The sequence below is a fragment of the Natator depressus genome, chromosome 6, assembly GCF_965152275.1.
Source record: "Natator depressus isolate rNatDep1 chromosome 6, rNatDep2.hap1, whole genome shotgun sequence".
Classification (NCBI taxonomy): domain Eukaryota; kingdom Metazoa; phylum Chordata; order Testudines; family Cheloniidae; genus Natator; species Natator depressus.
The window spans coordinates 74281706-74302031 of NC_134239.1; the positions used below are offsets into that span (position 1 = coordinate 74281706).

Here is a 20326-nt window from a genome sequence, read left to right on the forward strand (position 1 = left end):
GGTGGAAAGCTGACAGGCAGAAGCCCGTTAGCAGAGACCAGCCTGCTTGCTTGCTAAAAGCTGTGTTCTGTCTTGTCATTGAACCGCCACAACTGGCGCCCAAACGTGGGGCCCTCAGCACTCACCTCGCCCGGCAAGGGTTTCAGACGCGTCACTCATCCGCCTCGTGGATCCCGGTGAGTATTTTTCGTTGTGGTAAGTATGGGAAGCTCCCTCTCTGCTTTGCAAGTGCAACACCGCAATGAGCTACAGTATTTGCTGCGTAAGGCTCAGCATGACTGCCCCACTCGAGAACTCACTCTCCTGCTACAGGAGGTGAGTGCCCAATGCCCGTGGTACCCTGAAGCCGGAACCCTTAAGCTAGCGGACTGGGAGCGGTTGGGCCAGACATTGCACAAAGAGCCTCGGGCGTCCGTGCAGGCTTTACATGCCTGGCACCTCTGCCGCGACGCGATACAGCGTGTCGCCTCGGACAGGCCCTCCCTCGCAAGGCTGGTGATCTCGCCACGCCCGTCCGCTCCTGCAGCCACCCCCACTCCTACCGATGCAACACGGTGTGTCACCTCAGAAAGACCCTCTCCCGCGCCAACAGAGGGGCTGCCGATCCCGCCACCCCCGTCCGCTCCTGCAACCATTCCTCCCCCTGCTTCGCCCCCAGTGCCTCTATTACCACCGCCTCCCTGGCCTTCCCCACCGGAGCCGGTGTGTGATCGCCCTCCGCCCGTGGGGCCCCATGCTCCGGGGCCCCCCGGGGGGTCGTCTGCGTCTGCTCAGAGGCTTTCGCTGGTGCAACAAATGGTTCACGCAGCGAAGACTCGCTCAGATCTTACAGCAGAGGAGCTGGCTGATCTGGTCTCAGTTTGTCCTGTGACCTGGCAGGATGATGGCCAGGGCAACCAGGTTGCAGACTGGGTCAGTTTGCCTTACTCGGTGATCAGAGAGGTAAAGAAAGCGATTCGCGAGTTCGGCCTGACTAGCACGTATGTGCGTGGTCTCATTGAAGGGCTAGGTTCTGGGTACACCCTGATCCCTGAAGATTGGAAGGCGCTGTTGCGCATGATGCTGACACCCAGTCAGTATGTTATTTGGCTTAGTGAGTATCGGCAGATGGCGGAACGCCAAGCCCAGGTATATAGAGAGCAAGGTGTCATTTATGAGCAGTTGGCAGGGGAGGGCCAGTTTGCTACCGTGCAGCTGCAGTCTCAACTCCCTCAGGCTGTCTTCCCCATTATTTCCACCTGCGCCCAGCATGCTTTCCGGAAGGTCCCAGATTCGGGCAGGCCTACCAAAAGCTTTGCCAGTATCCGTCAGGGCGCATCAGAGTCCTTTATGGATTTTACCAACAGATTGCAGGAGGCTATCCTCCGAAAGGTGGATAACCCTGCGGCAGCTCAGGAGATCCTGTTAAAAATGGCGGTTGAAAATGCGAACGAGGATTGCCGCCGTGCTCTCCAGGCTGCACAAGCCTCTGGAATTCTAGAGCTGTCGGACATGCTGCGGGCGTGCCAAAACATCGGAACCCAAGCACATAAGGCTGGAGTTCTGGCTGACGCCCTGCGAAAAACCGGGAAGGAGGGGAAGCGTTGTTACCGCTGTGGTAAGGAGGGTCACTTTCAGCGGGAGTGCCGCTCATCGACGGCGCCCGCCCGCCCCTCAAAGAAGTGCCCGAAGTGTCGGAAGGGCTATCACTGGGCTAATCAGTGTCGTAGCGGGTCGGGAAACCGCACGACGGGTCCCCCCCGAACCCAGGGCCAAACGGGGGTGTTTCCCACTCAGACAACTGTTCCTCTGCCTTACAATCCATAGATTCCATGAGGGCGGCGACTGCCAGAAGTGCAGGGCTTGATTTGATTATGCAGGAGGACGCTGATTTTCAGTTGCCGGGGGAGGTTTGCGCCATACCTACACAGGTGACGGGACCTCTCCCTGCCGGATTTGTGGGTCTGGTTCTCCCTCGCTCACACGCTGGGAAACAGGGTTTTTTTGTCATCCCAGGAGTCATCGATGCTGATTACACTGGTGTTATTAAGGTTCAGGTGTGGACCCATCTTCCGCAATCGCTCCCGCGTGGATGGTCAATTGCACAATTGATTTTAGTCCCCTATCAGGTGCCAGCCGCAGAGGATCGAACCCGGGGCGGGAACGGCTTTGGATCGACGCTGTCTCAGTCGCCGTCTCACAATACGTCCTCTCCACTTGTTGCTCTGACAATGTCGGTCTGCCCCTCGAAACCTCAGTTAACACTTCTCTTAAATAATGTTCCTTTTACAGGGCTGGTGGACACTGGAGCTGACGTTATGGTGATTCGTGATCCGGAGTGGCCAGTCGGTTGGCCAACAGTTCCTTCTAAAGAGTTGTGGGGGATCGGGGGTAGCAAACCTGGGCGCCAAAGTTTGTCTTGGGTCACGGTCTCTAAACCAGGAGGCTGTGCCCTTGCTACAATCCGCCCTTTTGTACTCCCTGTCCACCTCAATATTTGGGGCCGTGATTTACTTACAAAGCTGGACACCACCCTCGATATTAATATATAATGGCCCAAAATCCTCCCTCACCCACCTTGCCATCCGCATTACCATTGGTATGGCAATCCTTAGAGCCCATATGGATTGACCAGTGGCCCCTCCCTCTAGAAAAGCTGAAAGCGCTTCATTCACTTGTACAACAATATTTGCATGCACAGCGCTTGGAGAGCTTTACTAGTCCTTGGAATTAGCTGCTGTTATTTTGGCCTTTCAATTTTTTGCTGATTGTCCCTTTAATTTGTTCATGGACACGCATTATGTTTATCAGGTAATTGATCATTTACCCCTTGCCCTCATTACCCCTCAGGTCGATGCGGACCTCCTTCGCCTGTTTTTGTCTTTACAGTATCTCCTCACCACTCGTAATTTCCCTTATTTTGTTGCTCATATTCGCAGTCATACCCCTCTGCCTGGGCTACTCATTGAAGGCAATGTGCGCGCTGATCGCGCGTTACGTGGTCAGGTAAATTCCCTCTTTTCTGACCCCATTGAAAGCCATGCCTTTTTCCATCAGTCTGCCTCTGTTTTGGCCCGACAGTTTCATATTCCTGCTGATCATGCGCGTTCTATTGTTCATTCCTGCCCCCACTGTGCCGCTGCTGCCCCTACCTTTTTTTATGCCGTTAACCCTAGAGGTACCGCAGCGAATCAGCTGTGGCAAATGGACGTCACTCACGTGCCACAATTCCACCCCTATTCGTTTTTACATGTTTTCATTGATACCTATTTGGGATTCCTTTGGGCGACCCCACAGCGTGGGGAAGCCACTCCCAAAGTTATTCACCATTTGCTAGCCTGTTTTGCTGTTATGGGTCACCCGAGCCAGATAAAAATGGACAATGCCCCAGCCTATTGCTCCACAGCACTTTTCATCTTTTGTGCCCAATGGGACATCCGTCTCAAACACGGGATCCCTTATAATTCCACAGGCCAAGCTATTGTTGAACGTGCAAATCGCATGCTAAAAATCTTGCTCGACAAACAATTAAAACAAGGGGAGCTGCGTCTCCGAATCTTAGGAGACATTCAGCAACAATTGCATATCCTTTTGTTTACTTTAAATAATTTAACGCTGAACGCAGATCAGCAGACCCCCGCGGATCGGCATTTTCACAAATGGAAAGACCGCGTGTCTATTACCATCAGCTGCCCGATCCGCAATGGTTGGGCCCAGTGCCTTTAATCACTTGGGGTCGGGGATATGCTGCTGTGTTTCTCCCTGCAGGACCGTTGTGGGCTCCGGCCTGGTGTGTGCGACGGGCACTGAAACAGCATGGCGTGGCACCAGGGCTGTCGAACCCCATACCGGATTTTCAGCTGACCTTGGAGGAGACCGCGGTGCCTCCCGGGTCGACAACGGCGGGACGGAAACAGAAGAGGCGTAGCGTCCCAAGCCAGCCCGTGACATGGGGAGCAGTAAAAGCATTGGTCGCCGCGGCTCAACGAAGACTGGCAGCAAACCAACAGCCAGAGACTCTTGAGACTTTGTTTGTGGCAATTCTCGCCCAAATTACTGCTAATTCTGTACTGATTGTATGCCTTTTGTGCCTGCTATTTCCTGGAGGGGTTGATTCGGGAGCGCTTTCTCTGTTACAGGCCCGAATGACATATGACCTATGGGAAAGATTGGCTTCAATAGCAAATGTTACCCACTTTTGTTTATTTGATTTTGTAGCAGCTGAAGAATTGTTAGGTACGTGCCTTATTCCAGTATGTCATCACCCTGAGGAAATTGGGAATGAGATGATGCTCGCCGCTTACTCGAACCTCTCTTCCCAGTACTCTAGCATGGCTAATCGGGGCCAGGCCAATCACACTTTACCTTCTTAAGCTTATTTTTTGCTGCTGCTGTGTACAATGTATTCCTTTTTGTTAAGGCTTTGTCGAGACCCGCCCTGGCAGGCTCCACGAGTTATGACCTTGTCTGTCCGGGAGTTAATTGGCTTGCAAATGCAAATTGATGGCTACCATGAGATGGCCGAGCACAAATAAACAAAAAAGGAGGGGATGTAGGATTCATAAAGGTTTATGCGCTTGGCAACATTCAGGGCACACCCGGAGTGTTGTGTAGGAGTAGTGCACACACAGCTTCTTTCAAGGGCATCAACCTTGGAATCTCGCCAAGATGATATGAACCATGGGAAGCCTCCCAGGACTGGGCTCAAGGCCCGAGAGCAAGGAATGCGGTAGATAGAAATTGGTAAATAAGAATGTTAAACAAAGCCAATGTATTCCTTTTATCTGTTGGAGAATGTAATGCGCGGGGGGAGAGAGAGAGAATAAAGGGGAAGGTGGAAAGCTGACAGGCAGAAGCCCGTTAGCAGAGACCAGCCTGCTTGCTTGCTAAAAGCTGTGTTCTGTCTTGTCATTGAACCGCCACAGTGGCCAATGCCAGGTGCCCCAAAGGGAATGAACCTAACAGGTAATGATCAAGTGATCTCTCTCCTGCCATCTATCTCCACAACGCCGCAAACCAGCTGACTGCCGCGGGCAAGAGGCAGGAGAGGGACGGGGGAGGATCAAGGACGCGGCGTGCAGCCTCCTCCTCCCTCCCCTGCCTCCTGCCCGCGACAGTCAGCTGGTTTGCGGTGTTCAGGAGGGAGGGGGAGCCTGCGTGCCGTGTCCTCGCTCCTCCCCCATCCCTCCCGCTTCCTGAACGTCGCAAACCAGGGGGAAGGCGCTAATCTGCAGGGTCCGCCAGTGGGCAGGAGGCGCTGGGAGGAGGTGTAGGGGAGCTGATAGGGGGGCTGCCAGCCGTGTACAAAGCAGGTGGCCAAATGACATTATAGAAGAGCATTGTACAACTTTCAATTAACATGTTCTGTAATGGAGCAGGGACGTAAGATCGAAACAATGATAAGCTAGAGTATGTTAAATGGGGAGTTACTGTACTAAAATCCAGGTCTCCTACATCCTGGGAGAGTGATCTTACCCCTGGGCTAAAAATGATAAGTGTGTGAATGTAGTGGGGGAGGCTTCCCTACCACTACCAATCCTCCTCCTCTAGCTTGCGAAAGAAAAGGTTTAAATGCTTAACTCCAGGAGAGGATTCACAGCTGTGAATCCCAAGCTGCAACAGGTGCTTAAGTCCATTGGAGGCAGGGGTTTAGGCCACAGATCTCTCCTCAGAATTTCCTACTAAGTGAGCTGGCATTTGTGAATCCGATTCGTAGAAGTCTAACTCTCCCCATGCAGTGTATTGTGAACCGGGGTGCTTAATTCATGGCTGTGAATTCCACTGGGTGTCAAGGCACCTAAAAGATAGGCACTGCCATGCTCAGCATTATAGTGACTAAGTCCCTTTGTGGATCTAGCCCTTTGCTTACCCGCATTACCAGCCTACCGTATACACTTGCAGACTAAGTTTGCACTGAAGTTTTATGGTTGCATTCCTAGCAGAAAGAGAGGGAAAAGAAAAATAATCCAAGAGTGTATCCAACAGACTCTTTCTTTCTTGGCACATAACTAAGAACTTCTGAAAGGTATTGTGAGAAATAATAGTAATCAGATTTTGATGTGCCATCTGTAAGTGTTCTGTGCCCTCCTTGAACTGCTACAGAATCTTATGTGACCCTGGAGTTGGAAGCAGCTTCTCTTTTCAGTATCCAAACCACAACAGAAACTGTCCTCTGTGCTGAAGCAGGTCAAGGTGTAAGAATGACATACCTCCTATTGCACACCTTGCAATATTAAAGAGAGAAGATTTTTTAAAAATCCCAAGACTGCAAAACCAAGCCTCACACACAATACTCATCAATGGAACCTTATTCCGAGACTACAAAAATACCAAAGCCTATTGTAGCAATGCAGTTTTATATACTGCAAACTGTATTTACCTTCCTGAACTAGAGAAGTGCTGAATTCTGAAAAGACAAAACCAGTAGCCTACAACATAGTTTCTTATTGCTTTTGTAAATGGGAAGATTTGCTATATGTTCACTACTCGTCTTATTAACTGAGATAATAGTGAAAATGACCAGTGGAAGCTTTTAGCTAAATGGAATCTGAGGAGAAACAGTGTAAGGTGGGTTACTTTTTCAAAAAGACATGTGTCAAGGTTCCTCCCCCCACTCTGAACTCTAGGGTACAGATGTGGGGACCTGCATGAAAAACCTCCTAAGCTTATCTTTACCAGCTTAGGTCAAAACTTCCCCAAGGTACAAAATATTCCACCCTTTTGTCCTTGGATTGGCCGCTACCACCACCAAACAAATACTGGTTACTGGGGAAGAGCTGTTTGGACACGTCTTTCCCCCCAAAATACTTCCCAAAAACCTTGCACCCTACTTCCTGGACAAGGTTTGGTAAAAAGCCTCACCAATTTGCCTAGGTGACTACAGACCCAGACCCTTGGATCTTAAGAACAATGAACAATCCTCCCAACACTTGCACCCTCCCTTTCCTGGGAAATGTTGGATAAAAAGCCTCACCAATTTGCATAGGTGACCACAGACCCAAACCCCTGGATCTGAGAACAATGAAAAAGCATTCAGTTTTCTTACAAGAAGACTTTTAATAAAAATAGAATTAGAAATAAGAAATCCCCCCTGTAAAATCAGGATGGTAAATACCTTACAGGGTAATTAGATTCAAAACATAGAGAACCCCTCTAGGCAAAAACCTTAAGTTACAAAAAAGATACACAGACAGAAATAGTTATTCTATTCAGCACAATTCTTTTCTCAGCCATTTAAAGAAATCATAATCTAACACATACCTAGCTAGATTACTTACTAAAAGTTCTAAGGCTTCATTCCTGGTCTATCTCCGGCAAAGACAAAATATAGACAGACACACAAACCCTTTGTTTCTCTCCCTCCTACCAGCTTTTGAAAGTATCTTGTCTCCTCATTGGTCATTTTGGTCAGGTGCCAGCGAGGTTACCTTTAGCTTCTTAACCCTTTACAGGTGAGAGGAGATTTCCTCTGGCCAGGAGGGATTTTAAAGGGGTTTACCCTTCCCTTTCTATTTATGACAACATGCAACAATGTTAGAATCAATATATGCATTGTTTAATATTACTGAACAATAGCAGTACCATTAAAACTAAGTAAGGCAAGTCTAAGACAGCCACTGCTTTGCTATGTTTGTGACCTGACATCAGGGACTTTGACTTACCATCTGCTCTTCAACTGCCCACCAACAGATTGTAGTTTTTGGATTCAAGTTCCACTGAAGAATGTATAAAGTTATGCAAATCTATGTCCCTGATTTATTTGTTCTATTTCTCAGCGCAAGAAAAGATGATGATTTTGTAATGGTTATTATGTAAACAATTGGCAATAAAAAATGATCTTATGTAACTGGAAAACATGAAAAATGTTTATCTTGGTCTGAGTATTTTCTATAACACTATGTATGTGAGACTATTCTCCTTTGACTCTTAATGGTGATTGACTTTTTCCAGAGAATTACTTCAGTAACTCTAGTATAAGGGAAAAGGAGGACTTGTGGCACCTTAGAGACTAACAAATTTATTTGAGCATAAGCTTTCGTGAGCTACAGCTCACTTCAAGGGGTTATATAAGATCAACCTGCCTTTCTTCTTTTAAAAAAATGCTTGGTATTTTTATATTGATTTATCACGGAGTACATGCAAACATTCCTGTTTGCCAAGTGAATTCACTGCAATAATAATAACCTATTTCTCTGAGATTTCTGCACCTGTTCTTTTCATCAGTATTTTCTGGGGGCGGGGAGGACTTTTTCCTGATGAATGTATGTACAAAGAATATATAGAAATATAAGAACAGAAAAAAATGGAAGAAAAAATCCAGGACAATTTTAAGATAAGGTCACTTTATCGCATAGTAAAAGCTTATAGTTGTTTTATTGCTAGGAAAGAAATGGAAAAGGCAGAAACAGAATACACATAAATAAAAAATACCCAGACATTCAAGATGTATATTTCTGTTTATATCCTTTCCATTCAAATTTGGCTTCTTTGTGATAAAGAACATAATGTATTACTATCAGAAACAGCAACCACAGAACATTTCATAATAGAAAGATTTATGTAGAATTCAAAAGTAGAATCCCAATCATATTTCACTGTGAAGAAATATTTTTTAATTTAAAAAGCAAAATTGAAAAAAACCCAAATATGAACGCTCAAAATTTAGGATCATAGAATCATAGAATATCAGGGTTGGAAGGGACCTCAGGAGGTCATCTAGTCCAACCCCCTGCTCAAAGCAGGACCAATCCCCAAATAAATCATCCCAGCCAGGGCTTTGTCAAGCCTGATCTTAAAAACTTCTAAGGAAGGAGATTCCACCACCTCCCTAGGTAACGTATTCCAGTGTTTCACCACCCTCCTAGTGAAAAAGTTTTTCCAATATCTAATCTAAACCTCCCCCACTGCAACTTGAGACCATTACTCCTTGTTCTGTCACCTGCTACCACTGAGAACAATCTAGATCCATCCTCTTTAGAACCCCCTTTCAGGTAGTTGAAAGCAGCTATCAAATCCCTCCTCATTCTTCTCTTCCACAGACTAAACAATCCCAGTTCCCTCAGCCTCTCCTCATAAGTCATGTGTTAAATTAACATTCTTAAACAGATGAAAACTCTTACGCCACCTTTGTTTCACCTTGCCCAAGGAAGAAAAACTGAGTCCATTTACAATAATAAGAGTAATAATAATAGTAAAATATAATAGTAAAAAATATTTTAAAGGCAAAAGTAAGGATATCCTTAGCATGGAAGCTACTTTAATTATATCATATGACTGTCAGAAAGCATGCATTAAAATCACAAGATTCAAAAGATTCCACTCCCTCCCCCAGCCTCTTCCTACTCCCACTCCACCCCCTCTTCCCAAGTGCCTTCTGCACGCTGCTGAACAGCTGATTCGTGGTGGGCAGGAGGCACTTGTGTGGAGAGGGAGGCGCTGATCCATGGGGCTGCCGGTGGGTGCTTAGCACCCACTATTTTTCTCCCGTGGGTGTTCCAGCCCCAGAGCATCCATGGAGTTGGCGCCTACATTCCCATCATCCTTGGTTCAAAGAAATAATTTGCTCTGTACAATTGCTCTTTTTACTTCTTAATAGTCCAGTGGACCCAGAGATTCTCTGGTTTAGTGGTTCTCAGATATTGAAATAATTTGGCTAATAATTTGAAATAAAAATCCTTGGCTATTTGCTATTAAAATTCCCTTTTAGTCCTCCTAAATTCTGTTTCGTGTTTTACCTGCATAGTTTGTACTCCCTTCCATTAGCTTCATTTGAACTGAATTTCCATTTATGAAAGGGATGGCTGTTTGGCTTGAATCATGGGACAGAGCAGGGCTGGGAAGAGGCGGGGTGGGGGCAGGGTGGGGGTAGGAAGAGGAGAGGCGGAGGTGGGAGCTTGGAGGAAGGGGTGGAGTGGTGGCGGGGCCTGGGGTGAAGCGAGGGTCGAGCACCGACCAAGAGCTGGGTAAGTTGGCACCTACGGTTGGGGAGATAACTAACCAGAAATATTAGAGAAATAAAGATGCATAAAGATTAACTGTCAGAGACTGAAGTGTCAAATTTAGAGTCAGTGGAACAAATTTATAAAATAAAAATTAACAAGACATCAGGACCAGGGGTTGCTTAGGAAGAATCAAAGTAAGTTATAAACCCTCCTCAGTTAGAAGTTCTGTTAAGAAGAAATTTGCCATATTATATAATTACAACAGGGTTTCCTGCAGCATCTCTGAAGTATCTGGTTCTGGCTATAGTCATAAACAGGATGCTGGACCAGATGGACTACTGGTCTGATCAGGTACACCAATGTTTATGTTCCCATAGAAATAGTTCATTTTGTATTATTACTGTATGTAAATATTATACTAACAAATGTGCCATTATTTTAATAAAAGTACACTTACCCTTTCTATTTATCATTCCAAACATTTCATTACTCGTACTAAAATCACTTACACTTATTACAGCGAACTAAGGTCCAGATTTTTAAAGGCATTTAGGTATCGCTCTGCTTAGTGTTGCAACGTCTAAATGATTTAGGAGCCTAAATATAATTTTCAAAAGAGAATTTAGGAGCCAAAATCCAATTGACAGTCTATGGTATTTAGATTCAGTTAGGCATTTCAGTGCTGAGCAATGCCTAAATAGTTTTAAAAATCTGGGCCTATACCTTCACATTGAAACGCCCCTCTTTTGTTAGATGCACAACAAGAAATATTATCTCTAGTTTCACAAAGATATTAACCACTTTCATTCAATACCTTTCAACATAGATGTTCTTTCCAGTGCCAAGGGAATATAGGCTACAAAGAATTCTATAACATGAAACTTGCACATCACCCACTGAAAGGGAAAAAAAATAGAGTTGGCATATTGTCATTACAATTTCATTGAAAAGCTACTCTTGAAAAATAGAAAACAATATATTTTTGCTCTATTATACAATCTAATCAAATGCTGACTGAATGTTTATTTGTAAAGTACTTTTGGCCTGTCACTATTGTGCTTATATATTATTTATTTTCAGTTTCTCTGGTAACTATCCAATGATTTATGCAACTCTCAAAACTTTGCAAATCATTATACACTCTTAAATTTATCAAATATACCTTAAATTCTCAAATAATCAAATTTCCAAGGCTTAATTTCCAATTAAACCGAAGCAGTCTACCCATGTCATCTGCAGGGGCCTGATCCAAAGCATTGTGGACTCAATGAGACTATTTCCACTGATTTCAGACCTTTACTCTCTATCTCCTTTACCTCTGTGCCACAATCTCCACAAATGTATAAAAGAAAAAATGGGGTTTGCAGATGGACATACTGCAAAACCTCAAGGGAAACACTTAGAGTGAATAGAACTGTTTACTTTTTCTTGCCACTCACTAGCATTTTTAAAATATACCTGAAAATCCCTATTTCTTATTCATAATATTTTAATTTTTAATATTTCAAACTAATCAAGCATTCATTTAATAGGATACTTTCTCCAGCGTAAGGTGAAAACAGTACCATCTTCTTTTACTACAGAGCTTTGAGCATATCTTCAACTTCTTGCTCATTTTACTCCAACAAAATAAAAGTATGCAACAGAAGTTTCTGCAATACCTCATTTGCATTTTTTTAGGAAATGATGTCTGTATTATCCAACACATTAGAAAAGAGGAAGCTGAAGGGGAATTTTAAATTAATCTCCATGCTTGGAGAGGTATTGTGCATAAACAATTTTGCTTTCGGCACTTAAAATCTCTTATTTTTACATAGGGAATAAAAATAAAAAAAGCAAATCATTTCTTTAAACAAAACATATATTTCCAGTAGCCTAAAAGAATTTTGGCATTAACTGACCTGCTCTCAGTTATGCTAGATTTACAAAAATGTAATTCTAATGAAGTCAAATTTTTTAAAACCAAAATTCAATTGAGTTAATTCCAGGCTTAACAGTGGTAATATGCCAAGGTAACTGAGCACAGACTTTGGTCCAATGAACTCATACATTCATTATTAAAAGTCTTTTATGTTATTACCACAGAGTAAACCTTTAAAAATAAATGACAAAAATGAGAAGACTTACAAAGTAAATCAACACCAAACTGATGCTGCGCAATATGTTCAAAAATTGATGTCAATATAGGCAACAATGCCACTGTAGTATAGTTGATGTTCTGTGAGACACCTTTAATTTGTGTTCGTGAATGGGTAAATTTTCCAAGTTTAAGATTTTCTAAAGTCTTTTCCAGATCTTCAGCCGCATTTTCAAAGAATGCACGTAATCCAGCTTTAACCAACTCTGAGCCTGATTTCATGACGGTTCTACAAAATAATTTGGAAAAAATCTGAATTAAATTCCACACTTATTGTCAACATATTTTTATAAACAGAGATATATTTACTTGTTGGTTTAGTTTCTTTGTATCTGAAATCAGTCTTTGAAGTTACACAGTTATGTCTCAGTGGAATTTTGACTTATGACTGAAAAGGCTAGTTAAATGAGATATTGTTGTCCTAGGTGCTGATAAAAGACAACTAAGTGCATATTCCCCAAAAGAACTTGAACTTTCAAATGCAGACTTTAAAATTCCTCCGGGATGGGGGTTGTATGTATGGAAGCCAAATGGCATTTTACATTCAGTTCATGGAGGTGAAGAAATGGAATGAACATGATGTATATACAGTGGTATAGACAAAAATAAAGCACAAAGCATCACATGCAAATGTTTTCACCAACCCCTTCCTAAATGTTGTAATCCCACAATCCATGACCCTACATCAAATGTGACAGAATGGCCTTCTGAGCATGCCTCACCATGCTTTTAATCAGTTGGTGTTGGAAAAACTCCTTAAGTGTACATCAGGTACAAGATGTAGGACACCTAATCCTGCTCCTACTTTTATTGGTGCCACAGTAATTTGGCAGCCACGCAGGGTGAGCTGAATGCCTGTAACACAGCATCTCCAACTAAGAAGGGCAGGCCACTCATACGCATTACAGTTCCATCTTCCTATCCCTTTGGGCATATCTTCAACTTCTTCCTGCATGCAGATATCCAGAGTGAGGGCCAATCACACCAGCCTCTTGCTCTGGTCAACAGGTGAAGTAACACAGCAGATTAGTAGCTAAGCTGGGAATGCTATCCTGACTCCCAATCCACCACCTTTTCCACTAGCTACGCTGACTCTCATCAGTTCTAAATGTAACCACTTGCTACTAGAAAAATCATATAAGTTTTGCAACGAATATGTTAAAACACATTTTTGTATATTACTTCAAATCAAACTTTAATAAAGTTTCTGAGAACCACCTTAAATATTCTAGTTATATAAATGGCAGTTTTTGTTGTTATTAATAAATTCTGCATTTCTATATTGCTTTTATTTCTTGATCCAGAGTACTTAATTAATTAAGCTTCACAATATGCTTGTGAGGAAAAGAAGAGATGTATGCACCACAATGTGCAGTCTCTTCTACCATACAATACAACAGCTGTTTCAAAGTGAACAAGAACACTACAACCAAAGTACGGTAAGACATGAAAAAGAGTATTGTACCCAATGAACCCATTCAGTAAATGTAGACAGATAGAATGCAATCACGTGTGTTTAGATTTGGTAAGGACAATGAGGCTACAGAAGAGTTACTTATCTTAAAGTAACTGGAGTTCTTCAAGATGTGTGGTCCCTACCTGTATTCCACTTGACGTATGCGTGCACTCTACGCACCACAGACCAGAGAATTTTTACTAGCAGTCCATTGTCCTGCAGCCCTCTCTCCTCCTTGTGCTCCAATCTGAAGGCATAAGGGGCACTGTGGATTGACCACCGCTCCACATACCTTTCCATTGCCAATAGCCCAGAATAACGTTCTTTAACAGAGGGGAAATAGAGTGGGTAGTGGAGTAGGTAGGAATCACACAAAGAACTCCACTTACTGTAAGATAAGTAATCCTCCCTTTCTTCTTTGAGTGATGGTCCCTATGTGTGTTCCACTTGTGGTGACCCATAATCAGTATTCATTGAGGAGGAGGGTATGAGGAACCTTGCTTTACCACAAACTGGAGGACTGCTCTGCCAAAAGATGCATCTGCTGTAGAAGTTTGTACCAGGGCATAATGTCTCGCAAAGGTACGGATGGAGCCCCATGTTGCTGCTCTGCAGATCTCTAGAAGACAGATGTTTCAAAGTGAGGAAACAGGTGTAGCATGCGCTCCAGTCAAGTTGGCCCTCACTTTCTGAGGGGAGTGGTTGCCATCAGCTCATAACAAAGCAGGATGCTGGCCAAAATCCATTTGGATAGTCTTTGTGAGGTAGTAACTTCCCCTCTCATGTATACGGCAAAGGAAGGAAACAGCCTGGGAGATTTGCAGAAGAATTTCATCCTTTATAGGTAGAAGGCTAAAGTTTATGAATACCTAGTGTGACAAAGTTCCTCCTCTGCCTTGGTGAGTCCTGCGCTTTTTGGCGGATTTGCTCACCTCAGAGGTTCACGGCAGCCCTCAGTTTGGCCGCTTCTGCTAGAGGCTCAAACCTGCCATTCACTCAGCTAACCTCATCACTAGCCAGCATGGGGAAAATGCAAAACAATCTCCACAGTCTCTGTGGTCCCACCTAGTGGGTCGGGGACAGTCCAGATCCCTTTCCAGATTAGACCTTCCCTTCTGGTGTTGCTCAGAGACCAGGTCAACTCCTCCTGTATCCAATCAGGAGTTGGGGGGATGGGGAGAACCCGGGCCCGCCCTCTACACCAGGTTCCAGCCCAGGGTCCTGTGGGTAGCAGCTGTCTATGTCTCCTGTATCAGCTGCGTGACAGCTACAGCTACAACTCCCTGGGCTACTTCCCCATTGCCTCCCCTCAGCACCTTCTTTATCCTCAATGCAGGATCTTCCTCCTGAGGCCTGATCACGCTTGTACTCGTCAGTCCTCTAGAAGCACGCCTTCTCACTCCCTGCTCCTTGCACACCGCCCACTAACTGATGGGAGGTCCTTTTTAAACCAGGTGTCCTGATTAGTCTGCCTGCCATAATTGATTCTAGTATGTTCCTAATTGGCTCCAGGTGTCTTAATTAGCTTGCCTGTCTTAATTGGTTCTGGCAGGTTCCTGATTGCTCTAGTGCAGCACCTGCTCTGATCACTCAGGGAACAGAAAACTGTTCATCCAGTGGCCAGTATATTTGCCTTCTACCAGACTCCTGTACCCCACTGGTCTGGGTCTGTCACATAAGAGAATGGAGCTTCTTTTCCTCTGATGGGGTGAGGCTTCAAATATAAGACAGACAAGTGAATCATCTGGTTCAGATGGAATTTTAAGATTACTTTTGTGATGAATTTGAGGTGTAACCTCAAGAAAACCTTGTTCATATGGAAGATTACATAGGGAAAGTCAGTCATAAGAGAACACAGCTCACCTCTTCTGGCTGAGGTGACTGTAACCAGAAATGCAACTTTCACAGAAAGATGCATGAATGAACATGAGGCTAAAGGTTCAAATGGGGGTATTCATCAATGCTGATAGGACAAGATTGAGGTCCCATATCAGGTTTGGTTTCAGCACTGGAGAAAAGGTTCAGGACAGTTCCTTCAGAAGTCTTGCTCTCATAAGGCAGAATGTCTGCCTACCGGATGGTGGAAAGTGCTAATAGCTGCCAAACATACTTGCAAGAAGCTGATGGATAACCTTGACTTTTTTAGAGAAACGAAGTAGTTCAGAATAGTAGGGATCTCTGAAGATTTCGGAAGCATCTGACAATGCTGTCACCAGATAGAGATCTTTTCCATTTTGCTGTGTAGCATTTCCTTATGGATCTTTCCTACTATTGCTAAGGATGGCTTGTAAATCCTCCAAGCATGACTTTTCTAGGTCCATCATTCATCCAAATATCATATTGTTAAAATGGAGGTATGCTGGGTTGGAGAGTTGGATCCTGCCTCTGTCCTGAGTCAATAGCTCTGTTAATAGCCGAATATAGATGCACGGATGCAAGGACATCTGAAGAATGCTCAGGAGCCAGAATTGCCTGGGAAACCATGGTGCAATCAACAGCACTGATGTTCCATCCTGCCTGATTTTCCTTAGAACTCGAGGTAAAAGAGGGATGTGTGGAAATGAGTACCTCAGCTGTACTGATCATTGAGCTAGAAATGCATTCCCCCTTTAACTGTGGCCCTAAGCTGCCTTGCAGCATTACGTCAGGCATTTCTTGTTCTCTTGAGATGCAAAGAGATCCCATGATGGGAATCCCAACTGCTGAAAGCATCAATATGTGTAGTTCCTAGTCATGGTCTCTGGTGACGTCTGCTGAGTCTGTTTACCAATGTGTTTACCATGGAAAGCACACTGCAGAGAAGGTGATCTGGTGACAAATGCACCAGTTCTAGAGATTGACTATTTCTATGCAAAGGAGGGTGGCCCTTGCTCTCCCTGTTCTGCTGACATAATAAACTGTTGTCATGTTGTATGACATGGCCTGAATGTGCAAGATTCAAATAAATGGAATAATTTTCAGGCTTCATATATTGAATGCAACTCCTGAAGGATTACGTGCAATTGGGATTCTTGGTGGTCCAGGTACCCTTCATTGAGGTGGGCTCCCCATCTTGGTAAGGACTTATCTGTAATCATTATTTTTATGGGTGAAAGAGGGACAAAGGGCACTCCCACGCATACTGTCTCCCTGTTTTCCCATAAGTCAGAACTCTGGGGGAGTGAGATGGGGTGTTCACCCCATACTTGCTCTGAAAGGTTTAATGAAGACAAAGAAGGGGCTAATTAACCCAGCAGACCATAGCTGAGAGGAAATCAGGTGGGTATATAATCCTGGGACTGAGTGAGGGAGCCCAGCTGGGGAGGGATGAGCTGGGCTGGGGTTATGAAGACAGGAAATTGGCAACAGAAAAGGGGGCTGCTGGGAAAGTCTGCAGTCACACCCTGGGAGAAGGGAGGTGCATTTGGGCCGGCAAACCCAGAGAGAAAGGAAGCCAGAGAGGGAGGACAGGGCTCAGGGAAAGGCAATAAGGTCTAGAAGGGAACAGGCCTTGACTGCTGACTAGAGGGTTCCTGAGCAAGAACCTGGAGTAAAGTGTGGGCCTGGGTTCCTCTGCCAGCCACTGACGGAGTGGCACTATGATTAAGTGAATGGGAAGACTGCCTAGGACTGCTGGTGAGGAAAGACTCTCATTCCCTGGAAGGTGAACCCATGTAGTGACTTGGTCAGAGGGCTGAATCACAAAGAGGCTACAGCAGCTCGTCGAGCAAGGGAGGGGGCGCAGACCCAGAGAGAGAGAGGCAGGGGCAGCGAATAGTTGTGGGAAGGGGCATCGACCTCGTGAGCTATTCCCCAGAATGACCAGGAGGAGGAACCATCGTAGTGGTGAATGGAGCACCCCGCCACAGGGAGTGAGATCATTCTGTCCAGACTGTGCTTTCTTGGCATGTAGACTGTCCATAACCAATTGTGTAGACATCAAAATCAAAGTTTCACAATAAGTACACAAAGCCATGTACCCTAAGAAGGTGAGACTAGTCTGAATTGCTGTCTGGGGGTACAGCAGAAGCTAAGTGATGAGGTCTTTCATACACTAGAATTTGTCCCAAGGAAGGTAACCTTTGGCTCTGATTGAATGTAGGGGTGCTCCAACAAAGTCTATAGTCTGAGTGGGAGCTAAAACTGATTTTGCTATGTTTACTTGGAGCCCTAAGGAGTGTAGTAGTCTGTGCAGGGGCAGAGTTGTCATCCATACTTCTTGATATGATTTCCCTAGGATCAGCCAGCTGTCGAGGTAGGGGAACACTGATGAATCCTCATGATGCCGGTGTGCTGTCACTATTGACAACACCTTAATGAATACCCTCGGTGCCATCAAGAGGCCGAAGGGGAGCACTCTGTATTGGTAATGGTCTAGGCCTAAGGTGAATCTCAGGAATCTCCTGTGTATGGAGTGGATCTCTATGTGAAAATAAGTGTCCTTTACATCAAGAGCTGTGAACCAGTCACCCTTGCTTAGTGAGGAGATTATACAGGCCAGGGTGATCATTCTGAAACTCAGGTGGTGGATGAAGATGTTCAGCTGTCTGAAATTTAGCATGGGCCTCCAGCACCCTTTCTTCTTGGAAATGAGAAAATATCTTGAGTAAAATCCTTTTCCTCTATGTTTAAGAGGTACTGGTTCTATGATTTCCAGATGGAACAGAAAGTCTACTTCTTGTCTGAGCATCTTCTTGTGAGAGGGGTCTCTAAAGAGGGAGGAGGAAGGATTTTTTTTTGTGTGGGGAATGAGAGAGAAACTATTCTAGAATGGTGGTGATTATCTCCAGAACTCATCTGTCTGATGTTGTATAGTTTCATGCTGGGAAAAATGAGTGAGGCAAATGGTGTGTAGGAATCTTGAATAAATAAACGTGTCAGGGGGACTGATTTGTAACTGTCGAAAGTCCCATCAAAAGGATTTCTTGGTGGGAGGCTGGCACTAGAAGGAGAATGTAGGGGGTTGTTGTGTTTACTGCACTACATTCTCTGTTTCCTAGGCAGCTTGTAGGTCCTTTGATGGCAGAATGGTCGAGGGGCTGGTCATTGTCCACAAGACTGAGTCTTGAGGTATTTCCTCTGTGGTGCTGGAGCACAGATATCTAGTGAGCAAGGAGTTGTTCTTGAGTCTTTGCGGGAATATAGCGATTCATCTGACTTCTCCCTCAATAGGTTATTTCCCTCAAAAGTCAGATCCTCCACAGTGGATAGGATTTCTTTGGGAAATCTGGAAGATTGGAGCCATGAAGCTCATCTTATGACTATGGAAGTTGCCATCGAGCATGAGGCTATATCTGCTTCATCCACTGAAGCCTGGAGGGCCAATCTAGCAATTTTCCTTCATCAATAATTATTTGGAAACAAAGTCTATCTTCTTGAGGGAGTTTGTTGTTGATTTTAGAGAACTTATCGTAATTAATAAAATCATGTTTTGATATTAAATCTTGGTAGTTTGCTATGTGGAACTGTGAGCTTGCCAAAGACAAATTTTCTCCCAAAGAGATCTAAACATTTGGCCTCCTTATCAAGGGGTGCAGATTTGGGGTGGTGTTGCTTGTTTCTTTTGGTGATAGCTTGCAGCAGTAAAGTTTGGAGTGAGATGTGACAGTAAGTATTCTGCCCCCTTCCAGGGAATGAAATGTTTCTCCTCCATTCTCTTTGGAGTGGGAGCACAAATAGCAGACTATCTTAGCCCATTCTAAGATGGTCTCATTAATTCAGAGTGCCATTTTACTGGCACTAGCACTCTGAAGGATATCTAGGAGTTTATGAGGGTGTTCTGTACTTCTCCAAGGGGATCTGCAGCATGTTTGTGATTCTCCTCAGGAGATCCTGTAACTGCCTGTAGTCATCAGGTGGTAATGGTGGGGATGGCATGACCACTTTGTCATGAGGATGGTAACCTCTCAGGGGTGAGTGGTTCTGCGTGATCAAGTTGTTCCTCCTCCTCAGAGGGTTGAGGCTCTTTCCTGTGTGTGGAAGCCTATCTAGATTCCCAAAGTGAGCTCATTGATTTGGGATGTCTCATATACAGATCCCAGGGACCCCAGTAAAGCCAATACAAACGGTCATAGGGGAAATGAAGGGGTCCCCATGGAGAAGGTCACCAATAGTCCAGAGTTGGGTAGTTTGTCCTATGAGAGAGGGAAAGTGCCCAAAAGATCTTAGAGCCTCTGTCAGGGCAGATCCCATGTCTTGACAGGGGTGGTGAAATTCTCCCACTGATTCTGGACTCATCAGAGGAAAAAGAAGCTTCTAAATTGATGCGCAACACTGTTGGTACCGAAGGTTTTATTATACTTCAACTGGTCAGTGGTAATGGTGAGTGGAGAACAGCAGGTATAGTAACCTCCATGGTGAGCACTGGATCAAACAATATTGGTTCTTCTAGGTCTGCATAGATAGTAAGGTTTTCTGGTAGAGTTTGTCTAGACTGTGATGCTGGACAGTGGACTGGGCTTCTTTCCTTTGGAAGTGTAGCTGGTGTCAACTTCAGACAGGAAACAGTCTCCTGTACCGACGACTCCTCCTCTCTCAGCGTCAGCTTCGTCACTGTAGGAGGGTTATGCTGCTTTCTTTCCCTTGCTGGTACCCAGGATGGTCTGGCCCCCTTCAGCTAAGGATGGGTTCAGGTCACTTTTGCCACTTGGTGCCAAGAAACCAGTACTGTGCTCCTTGTGAACTCCTAACATCTCTATGCTGGGATACCGTCTCATATGACTTAAGGGGGTGATAGAAAGGCGGTCCTCTTTTTGAATGAGGACTTGGAGGGGGATTTCTCAGGTTTCTTGTGAGAGTGTTTTCCCTTACACTCCTTGTCTCTCTGTCTGGAAG

General features: G+C 44.8%; 1 protein-coding gene across 1 annotated transcript in view; it reads right to left on the reverse strand.

Moving 5' to 3' along the window:
- Nucleotides 1–20326, reverse strand: part of RYR3 (ryanodine receptor 3) — a 577606-nt gene that overhangs the window by 152465 nt on the left and 404815 nt on the right. Inside the window, exons 65-66 of the mRNA XM_074955741.1 lie at nucleotides 12048–12286; nucleotides 10735–10816 (exon numbers count right to left, since the gene is read on the reverse strand). Of these exons, the coding sequence (XP_074811842.1) occupies nucleotides 10735–10816; nucleotides 12048–12286 (321 nt within the window). The remainder of the gene's footprint in view (nucleotides 1–10734; nucleotides 10817–12047; nucleotides 12287–20326) is intronic.